Source organism: Canis lupus, chromosome X (assembly GCF_048164855.1).
Source record: "Canis lupus baileyi chromosome X, mCanLup2.hap1, whole genome shotgun sequence".
Classification (NCBI taxonomy): Eukaryota; Metazoa; Chordata; class Mammalia; order Carnivora; family Canidae; genus Canis; species Canis lupus.
In genome coordinates this window covers 89,345,113-89,371,028 of record NC_132876.1, presented here as the reverse complement: position 1 = coordinate 89,371,028, position 25,916 = coordinate 89,345,113, and the positions used below count along the sequence as shown (strand labels likewise).

Here is a 25,916-nt window from a genome sequence, read left to right as displayed (position 1 = left end):
TTCGTGTCTTTAAAAAAAAAAAAAAAAAGGCAGTTGTCCAATCGCATGTTTAAAGAAAGGCGAGCAATAGAAGCTCTCAACCTGGAATTAAAATGGACAACTTAGTAGGTTTAGGGTTGCCTGCAAATAAAACCTTACCTTGAGCCCCGTTACCTGGATAGATTGGTACAACCCAAACCGGTTGGTTTGTATTCTTCGCTTTTTAGTTGCTTGCCTGCATGTACTTTTTTTTTTTTTTTCCACATCGTATTGAGATTTTTGAAGGTACATGCATGTAAGGAATATTGTTTGGTCTAGCTTTGGCCACTTGTGTTTGTATCGGTGAGAATTAATTTTCAGTGGAAATGACCGGGCCCTTTGCTGTGCTGCGCTTCTCAAGACGGGAACTTGCTCTCCTTTGTCCATCGTTATAAAGCCAAGGAACCCGGCAAGGCCGAACAAAGGCCCGGGGCGGCCGAGGACAGGGGCCCTGCGCGAGGCCCCGCGGGCCCCGCGCTCTCTGGCTCTGCCTTGGGAATAAGCCCTCCCGCCTCAACGAAGGTGTAAACAAGTCGGAGGATGAGAGGATCTTACGCCGGGAAAAGGGGAATCCTCCATGCGGGCTGTTTACCGAAGCGCACGCACGCTCACCCCGCTCACGAAAGGGGGGCCCCTTCCCACGCGGAAGTTCTAACCCTTTAGCAGCTTCCTCTTACATTTGAAAAGAAAGAAAATATAGCCCAGTCTTGGCTGTCAGGGCAGAAGCAAGGCATGAAATACGCTTGACAGAAAGCCATACACGGTCGTGAAATTTTCCTGGTCTTTATTGGTTTTAGCTGCCTGATACCAAGTAGCAAGGAGGACTATTTAATTTCACTTCCTCCTTTCGCTGTTCACCACCTGAGGGAGGGTGGGGGCCGTGGCAAAAAAGGATAATATGATGGGGTCCGGTACCTGAGTGGCTCAGTGGTTAAGCGGCTGCCTTGGGCTCAGGTTGGGGGTCCTGGGGTCCTGCGATGGAGCCCCACCTTCCGGATCCCTGCTCAATGGGGACTCTGCTTCTCCCTCTGCCTTTCCTGCTGCTCCCATGTGCTTGTGCTCTCTCTAAAATAATCGTTAAAAAATAATACATATGTTTAAAGATTTTATTTATTCATGAGAGACAGAGAGACACAGAGAGAGGCAGAGGGAGAAGCAGGCTCCATGCAGGGAGCCTGACGTGGGACTCGATCCCGGGTCTCCTGTATCATACCCTGGGCCGAAGGCAGTGCTAAACCGCTGAGCCACCCGGGCTGCCCTAAATAATGAAATCTTTAAAAAAAAAATGTGTACAAAAAAGGAGTGACAGTGTGCATCTACATGTAAGGATCAGTGTGAGTGCACAGGACAGAAGAAAAGCCAACCTAAAATGAGGACAATCAGAAGACAATGTGGTGCACAACCTAAAACAACCAGCGCTACCGTTAGAAAGATACCACTGGCAGGTTGCATTGCCCCCCCCAACCTCCCTCCCCCCAGCCCCGCTGGCAGAATTAAAGCTCCACATTATCTGAGGAGGAAATCCATTTATATCGCAAGGCCATTCACACAGTCCGTGGTAATATAAACTATGAAAGTTTCACACTTTGGCTTTAGAACTGCAGGAGAATCATAGTCCATGTTGTCAAATGAGTTTTGACCCACTTTTGACATATAGAGACCTCTTTTGTTATTATTATAGTAGTGATTTCTGGTAAGATTGAAGGCTTGAGTCCCCACGTGGACAGGTACACTGCTAGTTTTTTGGTTTCTCACTGAGTTAACGCGGTTTGGAGTATTGTATTGGGGGGATTAGAAATACACACAGAGTAACTTTTGTGAGGCAGTGGTGCTTCTAAGCTGGTCCAAGGGCTGGCGTTGGAGGGGCTGAATGAACATCTGGGGAGCTTCTTTACAAACCCAATGTCATGATCCCTGGGTGGCTCAGCAGCTGAGCGCCTGCCTTCCACCCCGGGCCTGATCCTGGAGTCCCAGGATCGAGTCCCACATCGGGCTCCTTGCACGGAGCCTGCTTCTCCCACTGCCTGTGTCTCTGCCTCTCTCTATGTGTCTCTCATGAATAAATAAATAAAATCTTTAAAAAATAAAAAATAAAAACCCAATGTCTGGGGACTCCTGGGTAGCTCAGTGGTTGAGCATCTGCCTTCAGCTCAGGGTGTGATCCCGGGGTCCTAGGATCGAGTCCCGCATTGAGCCCCCCCTCAGGGAGCCTGCTTCTCCCTCCACCTCTGCCTCTGCCTGTGTCTCAAATAAATAAATAAATAAATAAATCTTTAAAAAATTTTTGTCCGAGTTCCACTCCTGGAAACTGAGCATAGGTGTGACGTGTCCAGGAATCTGCGGCATTCTTTTTTGGTTCCACAGGCACCATGCACCATGCAGTGGAGTTTGAAAGCTATTTCCATAGGGCACTGTTGTTCTTTAAAAAAAAAAAAAAAGTGGGGGTGTGGGTTGCCAAATTTGAAAACCACAGATAAGTAAATAGAACACCCAAACACCTCTTAGCCAGGACAGGCATGTTTGCTTCAAGTATTATTTTCATCAAAAGAAACTGGGTATTAGAGCCGAGTCCCCAGGTCCCCAGTCCCGTTGCTGGTGGTCCCCAGTCACCCTGCTTCGGAAGGCTCCATGGTTATGACGCACTGTGCATCCCTAAGGCACATCTTGGAACGGTGCCCAACGTCGCTGTCAGGTGCCCAATACAGGTGGTGCAGCAACCCTAGGCTGCAGTTCCACCTGGAGAACTGGAAGTTGTCTCTCTGCAGAGAGGGACCAGGAGGAGCCTAAAGAATTTTAGGGAAGAAAAAAATGTTTTGGTAAATTCGGGAACACTGATAATGCACCGTGTGCAAAGGTGTCAGGGCCAAAGGAACGGATGGTGTTTTCTCCAGAAGTGATGATGGGGCTCTGGGTTGCAAATGGTGTTCTGCACAGATGTGTGGGTATAACATGACACACACCCCCGTTTGTGAAGAGATTCCTAGTCGTCTGATTTTTCCTCCCTGTGCTTAGAGTCCACCAGCAAGAGGAGGCTGGTTTCTGTCAAATTTTCCTTTCAGGAAAGTCCTGAGCCCCAGGGAGCTCTGATCTCGCCCAAGACAATTCCTCCAGCTTTAAGTGTGTGATCCCAGCAGCCCAACTATGCGATATTTCCCGAACAAATAATGACAAATGAACTAGCACCTCGAGCCATCTGTTGCAGTTGGTGCATTTTGCCTCTGGTGTTTATAAACCTGCTTCAGTAGGAAGCAAAAACAAAGCCCTGAGTTTAGCAAAAAGCAGGGTTGGCTGAGCAGCAAGCGGCAATTTCCAACTCCGAAAGAAACACGACTTCATTTATTTTTATCCAGGATGTTTTAGGACCGTGTGATTTGATTTAGAGCAACAAATGCAGTGTGCTCTGGTGCTGCCAGCCTCCCCTTTTTGAAGCAAGGAAAACATGGGGGAGTCACAACTTTGGGGTCGTTTTTAGTCTAAATTTGGCTTTGTTGCTGAAGTTAGCTGTAAGAATCTTCTGGAACATCTGCCTAACTAGTTCACCGAGCGGTTCCCGGTGGTGCTTGGGAAAGAGAGGACTTTCAGGGATGACCCATGGCCGTTAGAATTGTGCTTTGTTTGCTCTGGAAAATTCCAGGGGGCCTTTTCCCATGTTGACTCGCTCAGTGCGCGCTCACGCGGTAGCCGTCTCCGCGCCGTTCCTTCCCTACGGAGCAGGACTGGAGGAGACGGGCTCTCATCCTCACCACTTGTCAGGAAGCTAAGATGTCCTTGTCCTCCGGAGAAATCTCAGCTCGGGGACAGCTTGAAAGGGTTGCTGGGGTTCGCTTGGCAGGAAGAGGGAACAAACAAAAACTTGTTTTCTTTGTCTTACACTAGGGTCCAACAGGAAAACTCTACGGGGAGGCGGCGTTTCCAACGTGCCAGGAGGTCTGCAGGGGGCGCCGGGGGGTCCCCGTCAGCAGGGGGGTGGCCAGGAACCGTGTCCCCAGCCGCAGCGGGGACGAACGCGTATGCTTTTCTGCCTCCGAGGAGCTCGCTGGCTGTCACAGTAGCGTGGGTTACTTGGTAATCAGCCCCCGCCCAGGTCCACTGCTGCACCCCCGGAGGGGAGGGCGTTAAAGATATTTTTGTCCAGAAACCAGTTCCTCTCTCTTTCGAAGAAACGGGCTGGGCTTCCAGTGTGCACAGTGGGGGGTGGCAGACGGGGTTCAGCAGAAAAACCGGGCTTGCAAGGATTGAAAGTAATTCATAGATATGGGCGAATAAACTCTATTGTTTTTTTTTTAAATATGTGATCTTTTGTCCTTCTGCTTTAATTTACTACCAAAGCAGAAAATCTAACCAAACTGCCCTGAAGCTGGAAATGCAGGAAATAAGAGACGTGCAGCTTCTTTCTGGGGCTTTTCGGTCCCCTACGTGTCGAGGGCGGCGATGCTGCCGCTTCCCGGGAAGGCCCGCTCTCAGCAGTTGTTTTGTTTTGGTTTTGTTTTTTAGGAGTTAATTTTTATTTATTCATTAAATTTTTTTTTTTTTTTTTTTTAAGTAGGCTCCAGGGGGATTCCTGGGTGGCTCAGCGGTTTAGCACCCGCCTTCGGCCCAGGGCGTGACCCTGAACACCCGGGGTCGAGTCCCACATCGGGCTCCCTGCGTGGAGCCTGCTTCTCCCTCCGCCTGTGTCTCTGCCTCTCTCTCTGTGTTTCTCATGAATAAATAAAATCTTTATTTTTTTTAAATAAAATCTTTAAAAATGAATAAAGTAGGCTCCGCTCCCTAGGTGGGGCTGGAACTCACCACCCTGAGGTCACGAGTCACACGCTCTATCCCGCTCCCCACCCCTCTCAAGCTTTTTAAAATCTTTTTTTTTTTTTTTTTTTAAACAATGAAAACCCACTTGACAATTGCGGCCTGGCCGGGGCCCGTTTAGTTAGTTAGTCCGCCTCCGCCAAGGCCGCTCCGCCCGGGCCGCGGCAGGCGGCGACGACTCCAGAGGCGTGTCCGCGGCCACGTGACTCCTCCAGGGCTCCCGAGCCGCGGCTGCGCCTCCTCCGCCGCCGGGAGCCGCACACGGGGTGACGAGTTAACGACGCTCCGTCTCCCTCGGGCTCGAACCCACGTCCACGCCGCCGGGTTTCCGGAGCCAATGCGGCAGCAATCGCAGCAAATTCCTTGTCACGGCTGTGGCGGGGAGGGCGAACTGGAATGATTTAGTAAAAATAGATGTCTCCACCGTACGGGAATTTGATGATCTGTCTGTATGTAAAATCTGCCTGACAACATAAAAGCGCTTATTTTTGTGATTTTTGTAAAAGCCTCCATAAACGGGCAGCCCCGGCGGCTCGGCGGTTCAGCGCCGTCCTGGAGCCCCGGGATCGAGTCCCGCGTCGGGCTCCCTGCACGGAGCCTGCTTCGCCCTCTGCCTGGGTCTCTTTCTCTATGTGTGTGTCTCGTGAATAAATAAAATCTTTAAAAAAAATAAATAAAAGCCTCCATAAACCGCGATTCCAGCAGGTTGACCCTGGGCTCCTTAAGGACCTCTTCGGGCCGCGCGCGGCTGAGAACGCTCCGCCTTAGAAACCCCCGCCTTCCGACGGAAACGTCCAGTGTGCAGGGTCCTGCGGAGGAGCAGAAGTCTTCACCGCTTGGTTTCCTGTACCGGATTCAAAACAAGTCGGAGGGATCAAATGGGGAGAAATCAAGCCTCCTGCTGGTAGTAAATGGTTTTGTGCCCTTCTATTTACCTATACTCTCAGCCCATCAACGAATTTTAGGGTAAGAAATGAGAAAGCTGCCTCAACTATGCCACATATTTACATTTTAGTAGCTGGAAAGCGGCGCTAGCCTCTCATTAGCATAAATCTCCTTTGTTACCCACGAATTCTACCCTGGAAGAAAAATACATTTTACCCCATGGGACTCAAACCTATTTTTATTGGGAATGAAAAATAAATGCAACCCACAAACATCATTTTTCCCCCGAAATTGGCTCTTGTGGGGGAAGATAAAGGTTGCTCACCAAGAAATTTCTAGAAGCTATAAGAGATTCTGATTTGCACAGTGTGATTTCTAATTAGCCAAACACCCCACGAATACTGATTAAGAAAACCTACATGAGCTGATGTAGGTCAAAGGGTACAGATCTTCAGTTCTAAGAAAAATAAGGTCGGGGTGCCTGGCTGGATCAGCGGTAGAGCATGTGTTTCTTGATTTCAGGGTGGTGAGTTCAAGCCCATCATTGGGTGTGGAAATTATTTAAAAATAAATTTTTTTTTAAAAAGGGTCTAAGAATCTAATGTATAGCATGGTAACTATAATTAATATATTATTGTAGACTTGAAAGTTGTTGAGAATGGATTTTTTTTTAATAATATGGCAATACCTTTATTTATTTTTTTTAATTTTTATTTATTTATGATAGTCACAGTGAGAGAGAGAGAGGCAGAGACACAGGCAGAGGGAGAAGCAGGCTCCATGCACCGGGAGCCTGACGTGGGATTCGATCCAGCATCTCCAGGATCGCGCCCTGGGCCAAAGGCAGGCGCTAAACCGCTGCACCACCCAGGGATCCCGAGAATGGATCTTAAACTTGCTCACCACACAAAGAGCCAACCATGCCTTATGTGAGGTGATGGATGTGTTATTTTGGTCTTGGCAGTCATTCTACCATATACATATATATCAAATCATCAGGTTGTGTACTTTAACTGCTTACAATTATATTGAATTAATTAATTAGTCAATTATTACTCAATAAAATTTTAAAGTTCATTTATTTTAAGTAACCTCTATACCCAATGTGGAACTTGAACTTACAACCCCAAGATCAAGAGTCATATGCTCTCCCAACTAAGCCAGGTGCCACCAAAGATTTTTTTTGATTTTTAATTTTTTAAGTAATAAAGTCTTTAAAAAGCAAACCGGGAAGAATAACTAAAGAAGGAAACAAAATAACCAGATGGGAAGCTCCCAGGGGCACTAAGGGGGGTATTAAGGAGGGCGGTTTCTTTTTTTTTTTTTTTTTTTTTTTTTTTGGAGGGCGGTTTCTAAACACTGAGCTAGTCCCCAAACCTCATACCTCGAGGATTGTTCTAGTCAACATGAAGCAGGTGAGATTTCTCTTCAGATGAGAGAAATCAAAACAACACAGTAAGATTTTCATAAAACTGAAGTTGCTCCACTTAAAAAACTGTCCTATGAGATGATAGGACCTTTGGATCTTTTAAAATTCAAATGTTGGGATGCCTGGATGGCCCAGCGGTTGAGTGTCTGCCTTCAGCTCAGGTCTTGATCCTGGGATCCGGGATGGAGTCCCACATCGGGCCCCTTGTGGGGAGTCTGCTTCTCCCTCTGTCTCCCTCTCTCTCTGTCTCTCATGAATAAACAAATAAAATCTTAAGTAAGTAAATAAATAAAATACGAATGTCCACACTTATATGATGATGACACTAGTAGGCTGTTGCTGTTTTATTTTTTTTTTAATTTTTTATTTATCTATGATAGTCACACACACAGAGAGAGAGGCAGAGACACAGGCAGAGGGAGAAGCAGGCTCCATGCACCGGGAGCCCGACGTGGGATTCGATCCCGGGTCTCCAGGATCGCGCCCTGGGCCAAAGGCAGGCGCCAAACCGCTGCACCACCCAGGGATCCCCTGTTGCTGTTTTAATGCTCTAACTTGCTAAAACACAAAGTTGACAACCCAATGTTAGTCTCCTTTAAAAAAAAAGTTATTTAGACTAAACACATACACAGATTGAAAATGAAGGGAAGGAAAAGCATTTGTTATGCACGTGGGTGTGAAAAGAAAGCTGGGGTAGCAATACTTGTATCTGACAAAATAGACTTTTTTATTTTTATTTTTTTAAGATTTTATTTTATTTATTCATGAGAGACACAGAGAGAGAGAGGAGGCAGAGACACAGGCATAGGGAGAAGCAGGCTCCATGCAGGGAGCCTGACGTGGGACTTGATCCCAGGTCTCTAGGGCTGAAGGCAGCGCTAAACCACTGAGCCACCAGGGCTGCCCCAAAATAGACTTTAAAATAAAGACTGTAGGGGCACCTGAGTGGCTCAGTCGGTTAAGTGTCTGATTCTAGATCTCAGCTCAGGTCTTGATCTCAGGGTTGTGAGTTCAAGCCCCACTCTGGAGCACCAGCCTGGAGCCTAGTTAACAAAAATATAAAATAAATAAAGACTGTAATGAGACAAAGAAGAATACTATATAATCATAAAGGGGACAACCCTACAAGAAGGTACAACAATTGTAAATATTTATGTACCCAACATGGAAGCACCCAAATTACATAAAGTAGTAATTAACAAACACAAAGGAAGAAATCAATAATGATACAATAATAGTAGGGGACTTTAACACCCCACTTACATCAATGAATAGATCATCCAAACAGAAAATCAACAAGGAAAGAGTGGCTTTGAATGACACATTGGACCAGATGGGTCTAACAGATATATTCAGAACATCCCATCCTAAAACTGCAGAAAACACATTCAAGTGTACATGAAATATTCTCCAGAAAAGATCACATTAAGCCACAAAACAAGTCTCAACAAATTTAAAAAGACTTAATTAAATTAAATCCTGTATTTTGGGGTGCTGGGCAGCTCAGGTCATGATCCTGGGATTGAGCCTCACATTGGGCTCCCTGCTGAGCAGTGCCACTCCTGCTCCCCCTGCATGGACTCTGGCTCTCTGTCAAATAAATAAATAAAATTTTTTTTTAAATCATGCATTTTTTTCTGAAGAGAATGCTATGAAACCAGAAATAAACCACAAGAAAAAACCTGGACAGAACACAAATACGTGGAGGTAAAATAATATGCTACTAAACAATGAATGGGTCAACCAAGAAATCAATGAGGAAATTAAAAAATACATAAAGATGAATAAAAATGAAAACACAATGGTCCAAAATCTTTGGGATACAGCAAAAGCTGTTCTAAGATTATAGCAATACAGACTTACCTCAAGAAGAAAAATCTCGGGACGCCTGGGTGGCTCAGCGGTTGGGCATCTGCCTTCGGCTCGGGGCGTGGTCCCGGGCTCCCAGGATCAGGTCCCACATTGGGCTCCCTGCATGGAGTGTGCTTCTCCCTCTGCCTGTGTCTCTGCCTCTGTGTGTCTCTCATGAATAAATAAAATCTAAAAAAAAAAAAAAGAAAAGAAAAAGAAGAAAAATCTCACATAAAAGACCTAACCTTATAACAAAAGGAGTCAGGAAAAAAAGAACAAATAAATGCCAAAACAAGTAGGAGGAAAGAAATAATAAACATTAGAGCAGAAATAAATGAAATAGAAACTAAAAATACAATAGAACAGATCAATGAAACCAGGAGGTGTTTTTTTTTTTTTTTTAAGGATTTTATTTATTTATTCATGAGAGACACAGAGAGAGGCAGAGACATAGGCAGAGGGAGAAGCAGGCTTCCTCTAGGGAGCCCGATGCAGAACTCTATCCCAGGACCCAGGGATCACACCCTGAGCCCAAGGCAGATGCTCAACCACTGAGCCCCCAGGTGCTTCAGGAGGTGGTTCTTTGAAAAGATCAACAGAGTTAATAAACCTTTAGCCACACTCATAAAAAAAAGAGATATAGGGGGCAGAGGGACTCCAATAAAATCAGAAATGACCAGGAGAAATGACAACCAACATCACAGAAATACAAAGGATTCTTAGAATATATTATGAAAAATTATATGTGAGTAAATTGGACAACCTAGAAGAAATGGATAAATTCCTAGAAACATAACCTCCCCAAACTGAATCAGGAAGAAATAGAAAATATGAACAGACCGATTACCAGCAATGAAATTGAATCAGTGATCACCAAACTTCCATCAAACAAAAGTCCAGAACCAGATAGATTCACAGGGGAATTCTAACAAAAGCTTAAAGAAGAGTTAATACCTATTTTCTTTCTTTTTTTTAAAGATTTTATTTATTTATTCATGAGAGACACACAGAGAGAGGCATAGACACAGGCAGAGGGAGAAGCAGGCTCCATGCAGGGAGCCCGACGTGGGACTCAATCCCGGGACTCCAGGATCACACCCTGGGCCAAAGGCAGGCGCTAAACCACGGAGCCACCCAGGGATCCCCTAATACCTATTTTCAAAAACTATTCCAGCGGCTCCTGAGTGGTTTAGTCAATTAAGCATCTGCCTTTGACTCAGGTCATGATCCCAGAGTTCTGGGATCAAGTCCCACATTAGGCTCCTTGCTCAGCAAGGAGTCTGCTTCTCCCTCTCCCTCTGCCTGCTGCTCCTACTGCATGTGTTCTCTCCTCTCTGTCAAATAAATAAAGATCTTAAAAAAACACACACAAAAAACGATTCCAAAGATAGATGAAGAAGGAAAGCTTCCAAATTCATTCTATGAGGCCAGCATTACCCTGCTTCCAAAACCAGTTAAAGACATCACAAAAGAGAGAGAGAGAGGACAAGCCAACATCTCTGATGAACATAGATGAAAAAATTCTCAACCAAGTTATCAGTAAACCAAATCCAACAATACATTAGAAAAAAATCATTCATCATGATCAGGAATAAACCAGGGATACAAGGGTGGTTCAATATTCACAAATCAATGTGATCCATCACATCAACAAGAGAAAGGATAAAAGCCATAAGATCATTTCAATAGATGCAGAAAAAGCATTTGACAAAGTACAACATCCATTCATGATAAAAACTCTCAACAAAGCAGGGGTAGAGGGAACATACCTCAGAATAATAAAGGCCACAGATGAAGAATCAACAGCTAACATCATACTCAATGGTGGAAAACTGAGAGCTTTCCCCTAAAATCAGGAACAAGACAAGGATGTCCACTCTCACCCCTTTTATTCAGCATAGTACTGGAAGTCCTAGCCACAGCAATTAGATGAGGAAAATATAAGGCATCCAAATTGGTAAGGAAGAAATAAAACTTTCAGTATTTGCAGATGACATGATACTATGTATAAAAAACCTTAAAGGGGATTCCTGGGTGGCTCAGCAGTTTAGCGCCTGCCTTTGGCCCAGGGCGTGATCCTGGAGTCCCAGGATCGAGTCCCACATCAGGTTCCCGGCATGGAGCCTGCTTCTCCCTCCTCCTGTGTCTCTGCCCGCCCCCCCGTCTCTCATAAAAAAAACAAAAAACAAAAAACAAAAAAAACAAAACCTTAAAGACTCCACCAAAAAGCTCAGAACTAATCCATGAATTCAGTAAAGGTACAGGATATAAAATCAATATATAGAAATCTGTTGCATTTCTATACATTCATAATGAAGAAGAAAATTAAGAAACCCCATTTACAATTGCACCAAAAAGAATAAAATGCCTACAAATAAAATTAATCAAGGAGGTGAAAGACCTGTATTCTGAAAACTATAAAACATTGATGAAAAGGGCAACTGGGTGCCTCAGTTGGTTAAGCGTCTGCCTTCAGCTCAGGTCATGATCTCAGGATCCTGAGATGGAGCATTGAAATACAGAGAGAGAGGCAGAGACACAGGCAGAGGGAGAAGCAGGCTCCCTGAGGGGAGCCCAATGGGACTCGATCCGGGAGCTCCAGGATTGTGCCCGAGCCAAAGGCAGATGCTCAAACGTTGAACCACCCAGGTGTCCCTGATTCTTGGTTTTGGCTCAGGTCATGATCTCAGGGTCATGAGATTGAGCCCCAAGTTGGGTTCTGTGCCGATGGGAGTCTGCTTGAGATTCTTTCTCCCTCTCCCTCTCCCCCCACCATGCTTGTGCATGCGCTCTCTCTCTAAAATAAATATATCTGGGGCAGCCCTGGTGGTTCAGTGGTTTAGCGCTGCCTTCGGCCCAGGGCGTGATCCTGGAGACCCAGGATCGAGTCCCACATCGGGCTCCCTGCATGGAGCCTGCTTCTCCCTCTGTCTGTGTCTCTGCCTCTGTGTGTGTGTGTCTCTTTCTCTCATGAATAAATAAATAAAATCTTTAAAAAAAATAAATCTTTAAAAAAATGTATTAAAAACTGGTAAAATTGTTAACCTCTGAGGGGAAAAATGTATGCATGCACATAAACTGATAGAAGCAACACACTTTTCAATGTAAACCTTTCATACCTTTTGCTTTTTTTTAAGATTTTATTTCAGACACAGAGAGGAAGAGAGCGAGCAAGCACAAGCAGGGGGGAAAGGCAGAAGCAGAGGGAGAAGCAGGCTCCCCACTGAGCTGGGAGCCCAATGTGGGGCTCGATCCTGGGACCATGACCTGAGTCGAAGGTAGACACTTAACTGACTGAGCCACCCAGGCGCCCTACCTTTTGCTTTTGCAACATGTCTATATTATTAACTCAATAATTAATAAGATATAAAAATACTGTCATAGAAATGATAAAACAATTATGCACCCCCCAAAAAAAATCCAAATTCAATTTAAAAATGGGCAGAAGCCATGAATAGACATTTCTCCAAAGGAAGACATTCAGATGGCCAACAGACACACGAAAAGATGCTCAGCATCACTCATCATCAGGGAAATGCAAATCAAAACTACAATGAGCTATCAACTCACACTTGTCAGAATAAGTAAAATAAACACAAGAAACAACAATTGTTGGCGAGGATGTGGAGACAAGGAACCCTCATGCGCTGCTGGTGGGAATGCAAACTGGGGCAGCCACTGTGGAAGATGGTATCAAGTCTCCTCTAAAACTTAAAGATAATTACCATAGGATCCAGTAATTCCATTACTGAGTATTTACCCAAAGGAAACAAAAACCCTAATTCAAAAGGATATATGCATCCCTATGTTTATTGCAGCATTATTTACAATAGCCAAGATATAAAAGCAATCTATGTGTCCATCAAAAGATGGATAGGGAAGTTGTCATACATATATAAACATATATGTATATATACAATGGAATATTACTCAGCCATCAAAAAGAATGAAATCTTGCCATTAGCAACAACATGGATGGATCTAGAAGTATAATGCTAAGTGAAATTAATCAGTGAAAGACAAATACTGTATGATTTCACTCATGTGGAATTTAAGAAATAAAACAAAGAAAAAGAGAGACAAACCAAAAAAACAGGCTCTTTTTTTTTAAGGGCTTTATTTATTTATTCATTCATGAGAGACACACAGAGAGAAGCAGAGACATAGGCTGAGGGAGAAGCAGGCTCCTTGCAGGGAGCCTGAGGGGGACTCCATCCCAGGACTCGGGATCATGCCCTGAGCCGAAGGCAGATGCTCAACCGCTGAGCCACCCAAGCGTCCCCCAAAAAGCAGACTCTTAAATATAGAGAACAAACTGACGGTTATCAGAGGGGAGGTGGGTGGGGGGATGGGGGAAATAGGTGAAGGGGATTAAGAATACACTTACAGGGGCACCTGAGTGGCTTCTGGCATGGGAGTTGTAAAGGCCTGTTGCCTGGGAGGAAACACAAATAACTCCAGGTGGACTCTCTTTGAGACTGAGCATGATGAGTCCTGAGGTTCCCTGGGCTAGAGTAGGGTGCACGTGCTGGAAGACCTGCTCACATCAGCATTAGCAGGAAGCGCTGGACCCCGAAGAGCCCCCAGATGAGGGTAAGACACAGAGTAAAGGTAGGTGTCTGTATTTGAATCACCGAAATGTGGAAACAGCTCGAGTGCCCATTTGTAGACGAATAGGTAAACCGAATGCAGTACAATTATGTCCACGCGATGGAATATTAGTTGGCCACAAAAAGGAATGAAGAATTGGCACATGCTGGGATGTGTATGAACCTTGGAAAACTCACGCTAAATTAAAGAAGCCAAAGACCAAATATTCTATGATTCCATTTATATGAAATATCCACAACAGACAAATCCATAGGGTCAGAAAAATTAGTGGTTGCCTGGGGCTGGGAGACAGGTGGGGACAGGGAGCTACAGCTGATGGGTTCCTTTTGAGGGGATAAAAATGTTCTGAAACTAGATAAAGTTGATGGGTGCACGGCACTGTGACTGTCCTGAATGCTAGTGAACTGTAGTTGACTAATACAGTGACTTTTGTGTTATGCTTACTTTCACACACACACACACACACACACACACACACAAATATGTGTGCCTTTCCTGCCTGTGGCTACAAGGGACTCACGGGTTCCACAGATACCCTCCTGCACCGGCTCTGCTGGCCAACCCTTCCTGCCACCTATCCCCCACCCCACCCCCACGCCCCAACTAGGAGCTATGTGAATGTGCGGCGTCCACACAGACTGGGCCCAGCAGCCTCCCACACCTGAATCCAGCTATCCCTGGGTTAGGCTGTGGGGACTGACCATCCTCATGTTCATCAGAGTGATGGTCTCACCTAAGTTCTTTGCTTCTACGTCATCATCCCAACCCTCTACTCAGACCTGGGAGGGGAGCTCTGGACATTGTCCTAGAGACCCCTCGGGGCCCTGAGGCCCAGCAGTCAAAGACAATACCTTGTTGAAAACATGAGGGGCACCTGGGTGGCCCAGGCGGTTAAGTGTCTGCCTTCGGCCCAGGTCATGATCTCAGGGTCCTGGGGATGGAGCCCTCCCCCCCACCCCACCCCACCCCTTGGGGCTCTCTGCTCAGCAGGGGAGTCTGTTTCTCCCTCTACTTGTGCTCTCTCAATAAAAGAAAAAGAAAAAGGAAGAAAATATGAGCTACCGCCTGGACTCCCAGAGCGAAGCCAGCCAGTCTCTGAGGGGGCTGCCCCGCGAGATGTCCCCCCCCTCCCGGGCATAGCCTGGCTTCCAAATGGGGGTGGTGCGGACCCCACCCATCCCGCGGCCCAGCTCAGGGCGGTGCCACCAACACAGGCCCTCCGAGGTCCGGCGCCTTCTTCCCTGGCTGATGTGCCCACTCCGGCTCCGGGTCCCACCCCGTCACAAGCCTCCCCTCCCAGGTCCGAGACACCCTAAATCAAGAGCAGGAGTGTCCTGCACGCTTTAGGAGCCGGACGGGTGGCAAAGTCCCCAGAGGACGCCTAGTGCCGGGGAGGCCGCCCCCCTCGCCCGCAGACCTCAGCAGGGGGCCCGGCCCTTTGCCCTGGGTGGGGGCGGGAGGTGGGGGGTGCTCCTGGGTAAGGACAAACTTCTGGGCACCTGAAAGGGCTCCCGGAACTTGAGCGAGGAAGCCGGCCCGCTCCCTGAGGCTCTTGCCGCACCACGAGCAGTCGTCCGGACCCGAGGGCGTCCGCGCCAGGCCCCGCGGGCTGTACCTGGGCTCGGCCGGCGCGCAGGGCACCGGAAGTCCCAGGGGGCGAGGCCCGCCGCCGCCGCCGCCGCCGCCCCCTTGGCAACCGAGCGGCTCCGGGATGGGGATGTGGTGCCCTCTAGGGGCCGCGGGGCCGCACGGCCGGGACCGGGGCGACGGCCGGGGGCTGGCAGGTGCGGGACCTGCGTGGACGCAGAGGCGAGCGGTTTGTTCAGCTCAAAGGGAGAAGCGGCTCCGAGCCTTTCCGAGTCGGCCTTCTGGTATCCCGCTGCCGCCGGCTAAAGAAAGTGAACAAAAAACCCTCGCACCCTCACACCCGCCCGGAGCTAACGAACCTGCGGTGTCAGGGCGCCTCATTTGCTAAAGACCCTGGGCGGGGCCCCAGAAGCGGCTTCACCTGGTCGCGTGTGTTTGTACAATTTGCAAAAGAGAACTATTGGAGCTGTAATTGGTTAAGATCGCTCTCTTCCCGCTCTGACTCTGTCACCTTCCTCTCGGGTCCTGGAGAGGCCGAGGGCCGTGAGGGGCTGGCTAAGGGGAAGTTGGGCTGGGAACACACTGAGTGTGCCCTTAATGGGAACCGTTTACAGAGGTAGGTATTACTGGCCCTCCCGCTGTAGGAACGACTTCCGGGAATAATCCCACTGCCCACCTGGCGTCATGACATCGAGCACCACAGCAGCTGGGCTGTGGGAGGAGGAGAAACGAAGTTTGAAATGTGCAGGGCTGGAAGCTACCCTGTGGGAAATTCTTCCAATCACCAAATGACTAAATTTGTGAGCAGATCAAAACAGAAAATTTTCCTCCCAAGAATATCATCAATAATGCAGTGAATATAATCGCAAACTTCCTAGAAAACGAATTATTTTTCAGGTATGTCCATATGCAACCAGTGGAAGCGATTCTGGCATAGAAAAGTGAACTGTAACAGATTTTTTCCGATCACACCAAAGGAGAAAGCGATAGATTTTGAATAGAGGTGATATGTGGGCTCTTGGTTTGTTTAATAATCGACTTAATGAAAAGAAGTGAAGTATATGAACACAATGGGAAAGTAGTTAAATTTCTTGTGGATTTGGGGCACCTGGGTGGCTCAGCGGTTGAGCGTGTGCCTTCCGCCCAGGGCATGATCTCGGGGTCCTGGGATCGAGTCCCACATCGGGCTCCCTGCATGGAGCCTGCTTCTGTCTCTGCCCCTCTCTCTCTCTCTCTCTCTCTCTCTCTCTGTTTCTCATGAATAAATAAATAAAATCTTTAAAAAGAAAAACAATAAGTTATCTTTCTTTCCTCTTGCTAGAAAATGATATCACAAAATTGTTGTACAAATAGGTGTTCAAAGAGTCTGCAGAGGAAAACTGTAGGGGAAAATTGTATTTCTCAGCCTTTAAAATGCCATGTGTTAGGTGCCTGGTTGGCTCAGTCAGAGGAGCATGTGACTCTTGATCTTAGGGTGGTGAGTTCCAGCCCCATGTTGGGTGTAGAGATTACTTTTGAAAAAATGCTATGTATTGTGTTTTATTTCTGACTCTGAATAACATTCCTCTCCTACCTAATTCTGTATCCATTCTGTTTTTTTCTCTTTAAGGGCGCCCCCAAATCATAAAATCTTCAAACAACCACAAAACCTGGATCCACCCTCCCGCCCACATATATACACACAGACACACTCATCTCACATACTCGAGAATCAAGAAAACCACAGGCTCTCTGAGTAAAAAGAGGCACAAGACCCCTTCCCTAGAGACATTTGTGTGCCTTGGAGTAGTTCTTCTTGTCACTAAAAAGGCACTGGTGAATATAAGTCTGACATCAGACTTCTCCAGAAAATATATAGAATCATAAAATGCCCATTGATTTGTTAAAGGCTAGATCCAATGAAAATTATTTTTACTAATTAAGCTAATTTTACTAACAAAGCTAATTTTCCTGGGGAGCCTGGCTGGCTCAGTCAGTAAAACATGTGACTATTGATTTTGGGGTTGTGAGTTCGAGCCCCATACTGGAGTAGAGATAGCTTAAAAATAAAATCTTTTTTTTTTTTTTAAAGCTGATTTTCCTCCTGGTTTCCCCAATGCCTTCCATTCCTTTAGTAGATCCCAAAGGAATTGCAGAGGACAGGTTTGGGCCATTATTTTGCCAATTCCCCTCAGTCAGAAGGAGTGGTTTTTCTTCCTTATTAGTCTTTTGGGTATTTTTAGGTTGTCATCATCTGTTATGCAAAAACAAAACAAAACAAAAACAAACTTATTTTGTATCTTAATATTTCATGAGCCAAACGTCTTTTGTTCTCTTGACATTTATAGAAAGAGGTTTTTTTTAAAAGTCTGCTACTCAGAGTGAAGTGGCCGCAACCTGCAGAGAGGTACCTTGTTCATTTGAATGTGCAGTAATATCCTGGTTGGTAGGAAGCTCCTAGTCCCATGATGGTTTTTTCCTGTCAGGCTGTACTAGAAGAAGAAACAGAAGAGGCATAAGGGTATGCCAGATGGTGAAAAATAGGTTTACGGCACCAAAATAGTGTTGTTTTTATTAAAAACTAGGCTAGTATTGAATGCCAGAAGGTGTGAAACCCAGCTCTGAGTAAGAATCTCCACATTTAGCATTAATCTTGGCCCATCTGAGCCTCCCACCAGGGGAAGCAGAGTGGGCTCACTAGCCTGCGTGGGGGCATTGTTGCCAGGCTGCCTGCACAGCATCCTGGAGGCTCACAGGAGAGCACTGGGCCCTGCTTCTGGGAAGGGCCAGCTTGGCTCCCCAACACCTTCCTGTCCTCATGCCCGCCCCATCACGCCAGAAGTTCTTGGCTAGGTGCTCTCCAATTCACCCACTCTCTTTCATATTGGATTCTGAAATCCAAGAACACATAAGGCTGGAACCCAGGAAGTTCTAGGCTTCTACAGCATCAGTGAAGGTAACAGCTATCTCCAAAAGTGTTCCTGGAACCTGCAGTGGGCAGTGACCCTCAAACACTCCAACTTAAGAGAAACCAGCATCTGAGAGGGTTAGGCTCCTCACCAGGAAATTCCTTATATACGTCCATCATCATACTCTGAGACAGTTAGCTTTTGCTTCTAAACAATCCACCACCAAGCCTAGTGCCTTAAGACACCAACTTTATTTTTTATTTTTTTAAGAGAGAGAGAGCACATGAATGGGGTGGAGGGGCAGAGAGAGAGCAAGAGCATCTTAAGCAGACTCCATGCTGAGCATGGAGCCTGATGCAGGGGGCTCGATCTCACAACCCTGAAATCATGACCTGAGCCGAAATCAAGAGTCAGATGCTTAACCGACTGAGCCACCCCAGGAGCCCCATCCAATTCTTAATTTAGCTCTTGATTCTGTGGATGGGGAATCTGGGCTTGGCTCCCCTGGTTCACACCCATGTCTACATTATCCACTGCCAGGGTGGCCAGGGCAGGCTGGTTTGAGATGGCCTCAGCTGGTCAGATCATCTCTCCCTCACAGGGTCTCAGCATCCCTCAGCAGGCTAGCCTGGGCCTGTTCATAGGGACGTGGCTGGGTTGCAGAAGAGCAAACAGAAACAGCAACAACGCTCAAGGCTTCTTGAGAGGCCTGGATCAGGTATGACGTTTGGTATTTGGATTGGTCAGAGCAAGTCCCAAGAGCAGGCCAGGTTCAAGGGCTACACCTCTTGATGGGAGGAGCTGCTCTGCATTGAAGAGGGGTACAGGTACAGGGAGGGTAATAACTGTGGCCAGATGTTTTCTTTAAAAATTTTATATTGTGGGCTGCCTGGCTGGCTCAGTCAGTGGAACATGCAACTCTTGATCTCAGAGTTGTCAGTTCAAGCCCCACACTGAGCGTGGAGATTATTTAAATTGTTTTCTGTGGGACACCTGGGTGGCTCAGCAGTTGGTCAGGTCGTGATCCCGGGATCCAGGATCGAGTCCCACATTGGGCTCCCTGCGAGGAGGCTGCTTCTCCCTCTGCCTGCGTCTCTGCCTCTTTCTCTCTCAGTCTGTGTCTCTCATGAATAAACAAATAGATCTTCAAAAATTTTTTTTAAATTGTTTTTTGTATTGTGGTAAAATATACAGAACATCAAAATTACCCTTTTATCCAGTTTTACATATACATTCAGTGGCATGCAATACATTCACATTGTTGTGCAACCGTCATCACCATCCATTTCCAGAGCTTTCTTTTTTCTCCAGAGCTTTTAAAAAATAGACTCTAAAAAAAATAAAATAAAATAGATTTTAAAAATGCTGTCTTTTATTCACTTAGCACTTTTACAGTTAGTACAGGACCATTCTTTTCACTGCCTCAAAAAATCTTCTGTGTTTGGCCTATTCATCCCTCCCTCTCCCCCAACCCCTAGCAACCACCATCTTTTTACTGTCTTCATAGTTTTGCCTTTTCCAAAATGTCATATGGGGCACCTGGGTGGCTCAGTGGTTAAGCATCTGCCTTTGGCTCAGATCATGATCCTGAGGTCCTGAGATTGAGCCTTGCATCGGGCTCCCTGCCCTCCCTCTACCCCTTCTCTCTGCTTGTATGCTCTCTCTGAAATAACTAAATAAAATATTTTTTTTAAATGTCCTATAGTTGGAAGTATACATTATGTAGCCTTTTCAGACTGGCTTCTTTCACTTAGTAACATGCATTTAAGTTTCCTCTGCGTCTTTTTATGGCTTGACAGCTCATTTCTTTTTAGTGTTGAATCATATTTTACTGTGTGGATGTACCACTGTTTATCCACTCACCTACTGAAAACATCTTGGTTGCTTCCAAGTTTTGGCAATTATGGATAAGCTGCTATAAACATCTGTGTGCAGGTTTTTGTGTGGACATAAGCTTTCAACTCCTTTGGGTAAATATCAAGGAACGCGTTCACTGGATTCTATGTTTAGTGGTTTTTTTGTGTTTTGGCTTTTTTAACATTTCTTTCCTTTTTTTTAAGATTATTTATTTGAGAGAGAGAGAGAGAGAGAGAGAGAGAGCACAAGCAAACAGGGCGAGCAGCCCAGCAAAGGAAGAGGGAGAATCAGGCTCCCCACTGAGATGGAAGCCCTATGTGGGGCTTAATCTCAGGACCCAGGATCATGACCTGAGCTGAAGCCAGATGCCTAACCGAGTGAGCCACCCAGGCACCTCCTTTTTCTTTTCTTTCTTTCTTTTTTTTTCTTTAACATTTCTTTAAAAATAGGGATGTCCCTTTCTGGCGGTGACGACCTCCCCACGAGAACATGCCCCTTGCGAAGGATCTCCTGCACCCGTCCCCGGAAGAGGAGAAGAGGAAGCACAAGAAGAAGCGCCTGGTGCAGAGCCCCAACTCCTACTTCATGGACGTGAAGTGCCTGGGATGCTACAAAATCACCACCGTCTTCAGCCACGCAAAGACGGTAGTTCTGTGTGTCGGCTGTTCTACTGTCCTCTGCCAGCCCACGGGAGGAAAAGCAAGGCTTACAGAAGGATGCTCCTTCAGGCGGAAGCAGCACTAAAAGCTCCCTGAATCAAGATGAGTGGGACACTATCCCAATAAACAGATTTTGGATACAAAAAATAAATAAAATAAAATAAAATAAAATAAAATAAAATAAAATAAATAAAATAAAATAAAAATAGGGATGCCTGGATGGTCAGCGGTTGAGCATCTGCCTTCAGCTCAGGTCATGATCCCACAGTCCTGGGATCAAGTCCCACATGGGGCTTCCTGCATGGAGTCTGCTTCTCCCTCTGCGTCTCTCATGGATGGATAAAATCTTAAAAAACAAAATAATCTCTACACCCAACAAACAGCTCAAACTCAAGACTCCAAGATGGAGAGTCACACACTCCACCGACTGAGCCAGCCAGGCACCCTGCCTATGTTTAGTTTTTTAAGAAACTGTCAAACTACTTTCCAAAGTGGCTATAGCATTTTGTCCCCTCACCAGCAATGAGCGAGAGTTCCCATTGCCCCACATTGTCAGCAGCATTAGGCGTTGTCAACTCTAGAATCTTTCATCAACCCAAACAGAAACTCTGAACAGTGACTGAGCCTTCCTCCCTTCCTCAGCCCCTGGTACACCTTTTCTACTGTGTCTCTGAGTTCAACGACTCTAGCTCCCTCATACAAGTGAAATTGTGGCCTTTTTTTTTTTTTTTAAATTGTAGCCATTTTTGAAAACAATCCATCACCTCTGCTCTTAGAATAGGTGGATTTATGGGGCTCCAAATGCTTCATCATCTATATCTGTCCCATATTCTAGGCACAGCCATCCTTTCCAGAGTCACGTGTACATGTCATCTCCAAGATGGCTGGCCTTGGGACGACTGAGCTCAGTGGTTGAGCGTCTGCCTTCAGCTCAGGTCATGAACCTGGGGTCCTGGGATCGAGTCTCACATCCGGCTCCCCTCAGGGAACCTGCTTCTCCCTCTGCCTATGTCTCTGCTTCTTTCTCTCTGTGTCTCTCATGAATCTTTTTCTTATTTTTTTTTAATTTTTATTTATTTATGAAGTCACACACACAGAGAGAGAGAGAGAGAGAGAGAGGCAGAGACACAGGCAGAGGGAGAAGCAGGCTCCATGCACCGGGAGCCCGATGTGGGATTCGATCCTGGGTCTCCAGGATCGCGCCCCGGGCCAAAGGCAGGCGCTAAACCGCTGCGCCACCCAGGGTTCCCCTCTTATTTTTTTTCTTATTTTTTTGTTATTTTATTTTATTTTATTTTATTTTATTTTATTTTATTTTATTTATGATAGTCACAGAGAGAGAGAGAGAGAGAGAGGCAGAGACACAGGCAAAGGGAGAAGGAGGCTTCATGCTGGGAGCCCAACGTGGGACTCCATCCCGGGACTCCAGGATTGCACCCTGGGCCAAAGGCAGGCGCCAAACCGCTGCGCCACCCAGGGATCCCTGAATCTTTTTTAAAAAGATTTTATTTATTTATTTGAGAAAGAGAGAGCACAGGAGCAGGAGGGAAGGGCAGAGGGAGAGGGAGAAGCAGACTCTCCGCTGAGCAGGGAGCCTGACGTGGGAATTGATCCCAGGACCTTGCAATCATGACCTGAGCCAAAGGCAGACACTTAACCAACTGAACTACCCAGGCACCCCCCAACTGATTTTAATCAGTATTCTCACTGTAATAAACTATAACTATGGGTATAACAACATTCAATGAGTTCTTTCTAGCAAATAATCAAACCTGAGGGTGGTCTTGGGGACCCCTGAACTCTGAAGTTGGTGTGAGAAGTGAGGACGGTCTTATGGACTATTGCCTAGTTTGACAAGAGGGTACACAGATGGAGAATGCTATCCTGTTAACAGTAAATGCAAGAATAATGGTCATAGTGCCCTCAGTCAGATGGGGCATGGGGATGCTTCTGGAAACTGCCCAGGGAGAATCACAAATTCAGTTCAAACTTGTATTGGTTGGTGATGATGGAAAAATGACATTCATGAAACATCATCTGGTGAATTGGAGAATCATGTGACTACATCGGAGGTTGAGGCCCATTCCTTTGTGTTCCACACCAGCAAGAGGACCATTCAGTCCAATGTATGGAATACAATAGGTCAGGAGAAATTTGGTGGACCAAGAGATTACTATTATGTATAAACCCTGTGTGCCATTGTAATGTTCCATGTGACATGAAGCGTTACTTCTGAGGATGTGCCTAACTGGCATAGAGATTTGGTACGAGTATATGAAAACATCCCCATCACACTGTGTGACAACAAAGTGGGTACTAAGGACAGGAACGTTAAGGCAAAATCCATAATCTTCCATCGAAAGAAGAATCTTCAGTAGTTTGACATTTCTGCTAAAAGTAGCTACAAACTTTGAAAAGCTCTTCCTTGGAGATCCCTGGGTGGCTCTGCGGTTTGGCACCTGCCTTTGGGCGATCTTGGAGTCCCAGGATTGAGTCCCACGTTGGGATCCCTGCATAGAGCCTGTTTCTCTCTCTGTCTCTCATGAATAAATAAATAAAATCTTAAGAAAGAAAGAAGAAAGAAAGAGAGAAAGAAAGAAAAAAGAAAAGAAAAGAAAAGGAAGAAAAGAAAAGAAAGAAAAGAAAAGAAAAGAAAAGAAAAAAAGAAAAGAAAGAAAAGAAAAGAAAAGAAAAAAAGAAAAGAAAAGAAAAGAAAAGAAAAGAAAAGAAAAAAGAAAAGAAAAGAAAAGCTCTTCCTTTGGCTTGTTTGAAAACTAACTGTAGGGCAGCCCCGGTGGCGCAGCGGTTTGGTGCCGCCTGCAGCCTGGGGTGTGATCCTGGAGCCCCGGGATCGAGTCCCACATCGGGCTCCCTGCATGGAGCCTGCTTTCTCCCTCTGTCTGTGTCTCTGCCCCTCTCTCTCTGTGTCTATGAATAAATAAATAAAACCTTAAAAAAAAAAAAAGAAAACTAACTGTAGACCCTAACTTGGAGTTTGTCACCATGCCTGCTCTTGCCCCATACCAGAGGTTGTCACCGACACAGTTTTGGCAGTGCAGTATGAGGCTGGTAGAACGGGGTGGCGGCGGGGGGGGACTGGGCGGGCCACCACAGTGTGCCCAGAAACACCATCTCCACATGTATCAGATACCTCTATCCTTTTGTGGCTGGTGAGCAGTTTCATGGTGTCCATGCCAACTACAGGTTGGCTGCTCTCTAATGAACGTGCCTTCTTCCCATTAGACCATCTTTATTTTAAGTGCCTTATAGGAAGAGATACATTTAGTTTCAAAATCCATTTGCAGGGATCCCTGAGTGGTGCAGCGGTTTGGCGCCTGCCTTTGGCCCAGGGCGCGATCCTGGAGACCCGGAATCGAATCCCACGTCGGGCTCCCTGCATGGAACCTGCTTCTCCCTCTGCCTGTGTCTCTGCCCCCCTCTCTCTCTCTCTCTCTCTCTGTCTCTCTGTGACTATCATAAATAAAAAAAAAAAAATCCATTTGCATTACAGTAAGAAATTTCAACGTGGGGATCCCTGGGTGGCTCAGCAGTTTAGTGCCGCCTTCCACCCGGGGCCTGATCCTAGGGACGGAGAATCAAGTCCCGCATCAGGCTCCCTGCATGGAGCCTGCTTCTCCCTCTGCCTGTATCTCTACCTCTGTGTGTGTGTGTGTGTGTGTGTGTGTGTGTGTCTCATGAATAAATAAATAAAATCTTAAAAAAAAAAAAAAAGGATAGGGGGCCTGGGTGGCTCAATTAAGTGAGTGACTCGATTTTGGCTCAGGTCATGGTCTCGGTTGTGGGATTGAGCCTCATGTTGGGCTCAGAGATCAGCCTGGCGTCTGCTTGAGATTTTTTTTCTCATCCTCTCATCCTCTCCCTCTGCCTCTCCCCACTCTGTGTTCGCTCTCTCAAATAAATAAATAAATAAATCTTCTATTTTTTTTTTTTTTAGAAAGTATAAGAACAGGAGGGGGAAGTGGGTGAGGGAGGAGATGAAACAAAATTGACCCTACTCTTGATGAGATGAGCACTGGGTGTTATACCATATGTTGGCAAATTGAATTTAAATTAAAAAAATATATTTTTTAAAGATTTTATTTATTCATGAGAGACACACAGAGAGAGGCAGAGATGTAGGCAGAGGGAGAAGCAGGCTCCCCATTGGCAGCTGGATGGGGGACTCGATCCCAGGACCCAGGGATCATCACCCCAGCAGAAGGCAGATGCTCAACCACTGAGTTACCCAGGTGTCTCTTAAATATTTTTTAAAAATTTGACCCTACCTTGGTAAATGATGAAGCTGAGGATTCATTATCTATTCATCTATTTTTTAAACATGTGTGAAATTTTCCATAGTAGAAAGGAGGAAATGAAGGGAGGGTTGTGAGGGACACCTGGGTGGCTCAGTGGCTCAGCGGATTAGCACCAGTCTTCTGCCCAGGCGGGGTCCTGGCTTGATCCTGGAGTCCCCAGATCGAGTCCCACCGTGCTTCTTCCTGTCTATGTCTCTGCCTCTCTCTGTGTCTCGTGAATAAATAAAATCTTAAAAAAAAAAAAGGAGGGTTGTGAAAATTTCATTAGGAAGCTGGATATTTAACACCGCTTCTAATAGTTTATTTTTCATTTTCTTTACATGATTGCATAATACAGTTAAATCATTTCTTTTCCCACCAGGCCCCATTTTGACTCTCCAAATACTCTCCAGTTCACCCCTGAAAGTCATTGGGATATTATATAAATTTTCTGGGTGTCTCATGACGTGAACAAGGACGAGGAGCCTGGCCTGACCCCACATCCACAAACCTCGCCAAAGGCCGCCGGCCTCCCCGCCCCCAGCCGTCCCGGGCGGGAAGGGACGCTGAGGAAGCGCAGCCTCCCGGGGGCCCAGGGCGGCTCTCCCGGCCGCTCCTGCCCACGCTCTGGCTTCCAGGAGTGGCTGCGCCCAGGCTCGCCTGCCCCGTGGCGCGCGCCCCGGGCTCGGGGTGGGGGTGAGGGTGAGGGTGCTGGGAGCGGCCGGAAAAGGCGGGCCAGCCTGAATTACCAACCGCTCCAAACCATCCGGGGAGGGGCCAGAAGCATCTCTCAGGCCTTCCATCCCCACCCCCTCCCACCCGCCTGCGGCTTTGCGCACGCCCTGGCCTCCCGGTCGCCCTGGGACGCCCCGGCCTTGGGGAGCGGGAGACCTCTGCCCCGCTGAGTCACACTCTCCGGGAGCCCTGGGACCCCTGGGCTCTGATCCTCGACGGCTGTACACCCGCGCAGCCCCGAAGTGAAGGGGCGCGGCGCCGAGGGCCGGGGAGATGGGGGGCGCGGCGGCCCCGGCTG

The 25,916-nt window shown here is 46.6% G+C and overlaps 1 protein-coding gene, 1 long non-coding RNA gene and 1 pseudogene across 3 annotated transcripts; 2 read left to right on the top strand and 1 right to left on the bottom strand.

Moving 5' to 3' along the window:
• Positions 1 to 1,496: 1,496 nt before the first annotated feature.
• LOC140627361 (uncharacterized) lies at positions 1,497 to 25,566 on the bottom strand. Of its 2 annotated transcripts, none has more exons than XR_012026151.1 (7): positions 25,395 to 25,566; positions 24,986 to 25,133; positions 19,281 to 19,402; positions 17,575 to 17,655; positions 15,097 to 17,417; positions 8,999 to 9,175; positions 1,497 to 5,665 (listed from the first exon to the last, which is right to left on the bottom strand). It is a non-coding gene; the product is annotated as an uncharacterized lncRNA (long non-coding RNA). The 2 variants fall into 2 exon arrangements; XR_012026150.1 differs by lacking the exon at positions 1,497 to 5,665 and adding an exon at positions 6,427 to 8,178.
• LOC140627284 (small ribosomal subunit protein eS27-like) lies at positions 20,388 to 20,794 on the top strand. The gene has a single exon (XM_072815427.1). It carries the CDS (start codon positions 20,419 to 20,421, stop codon positions 20,671 to 20,673), a length of 255 nt encoding a protein of 84 aa, XP_072671528.1. The 5' UTR covers positions 20,388 to 20,418; the 3' UTR covers positions 20,674 to 20,794.
• LOC140627831 (GTP-binding nuclear protein Ran-like) lies at positions 22,527 to 23,808 on the top strand (annotated as a pseudogene).
• Positions 25,567 to 25,916: the final 350 nt, after the last annotated feature.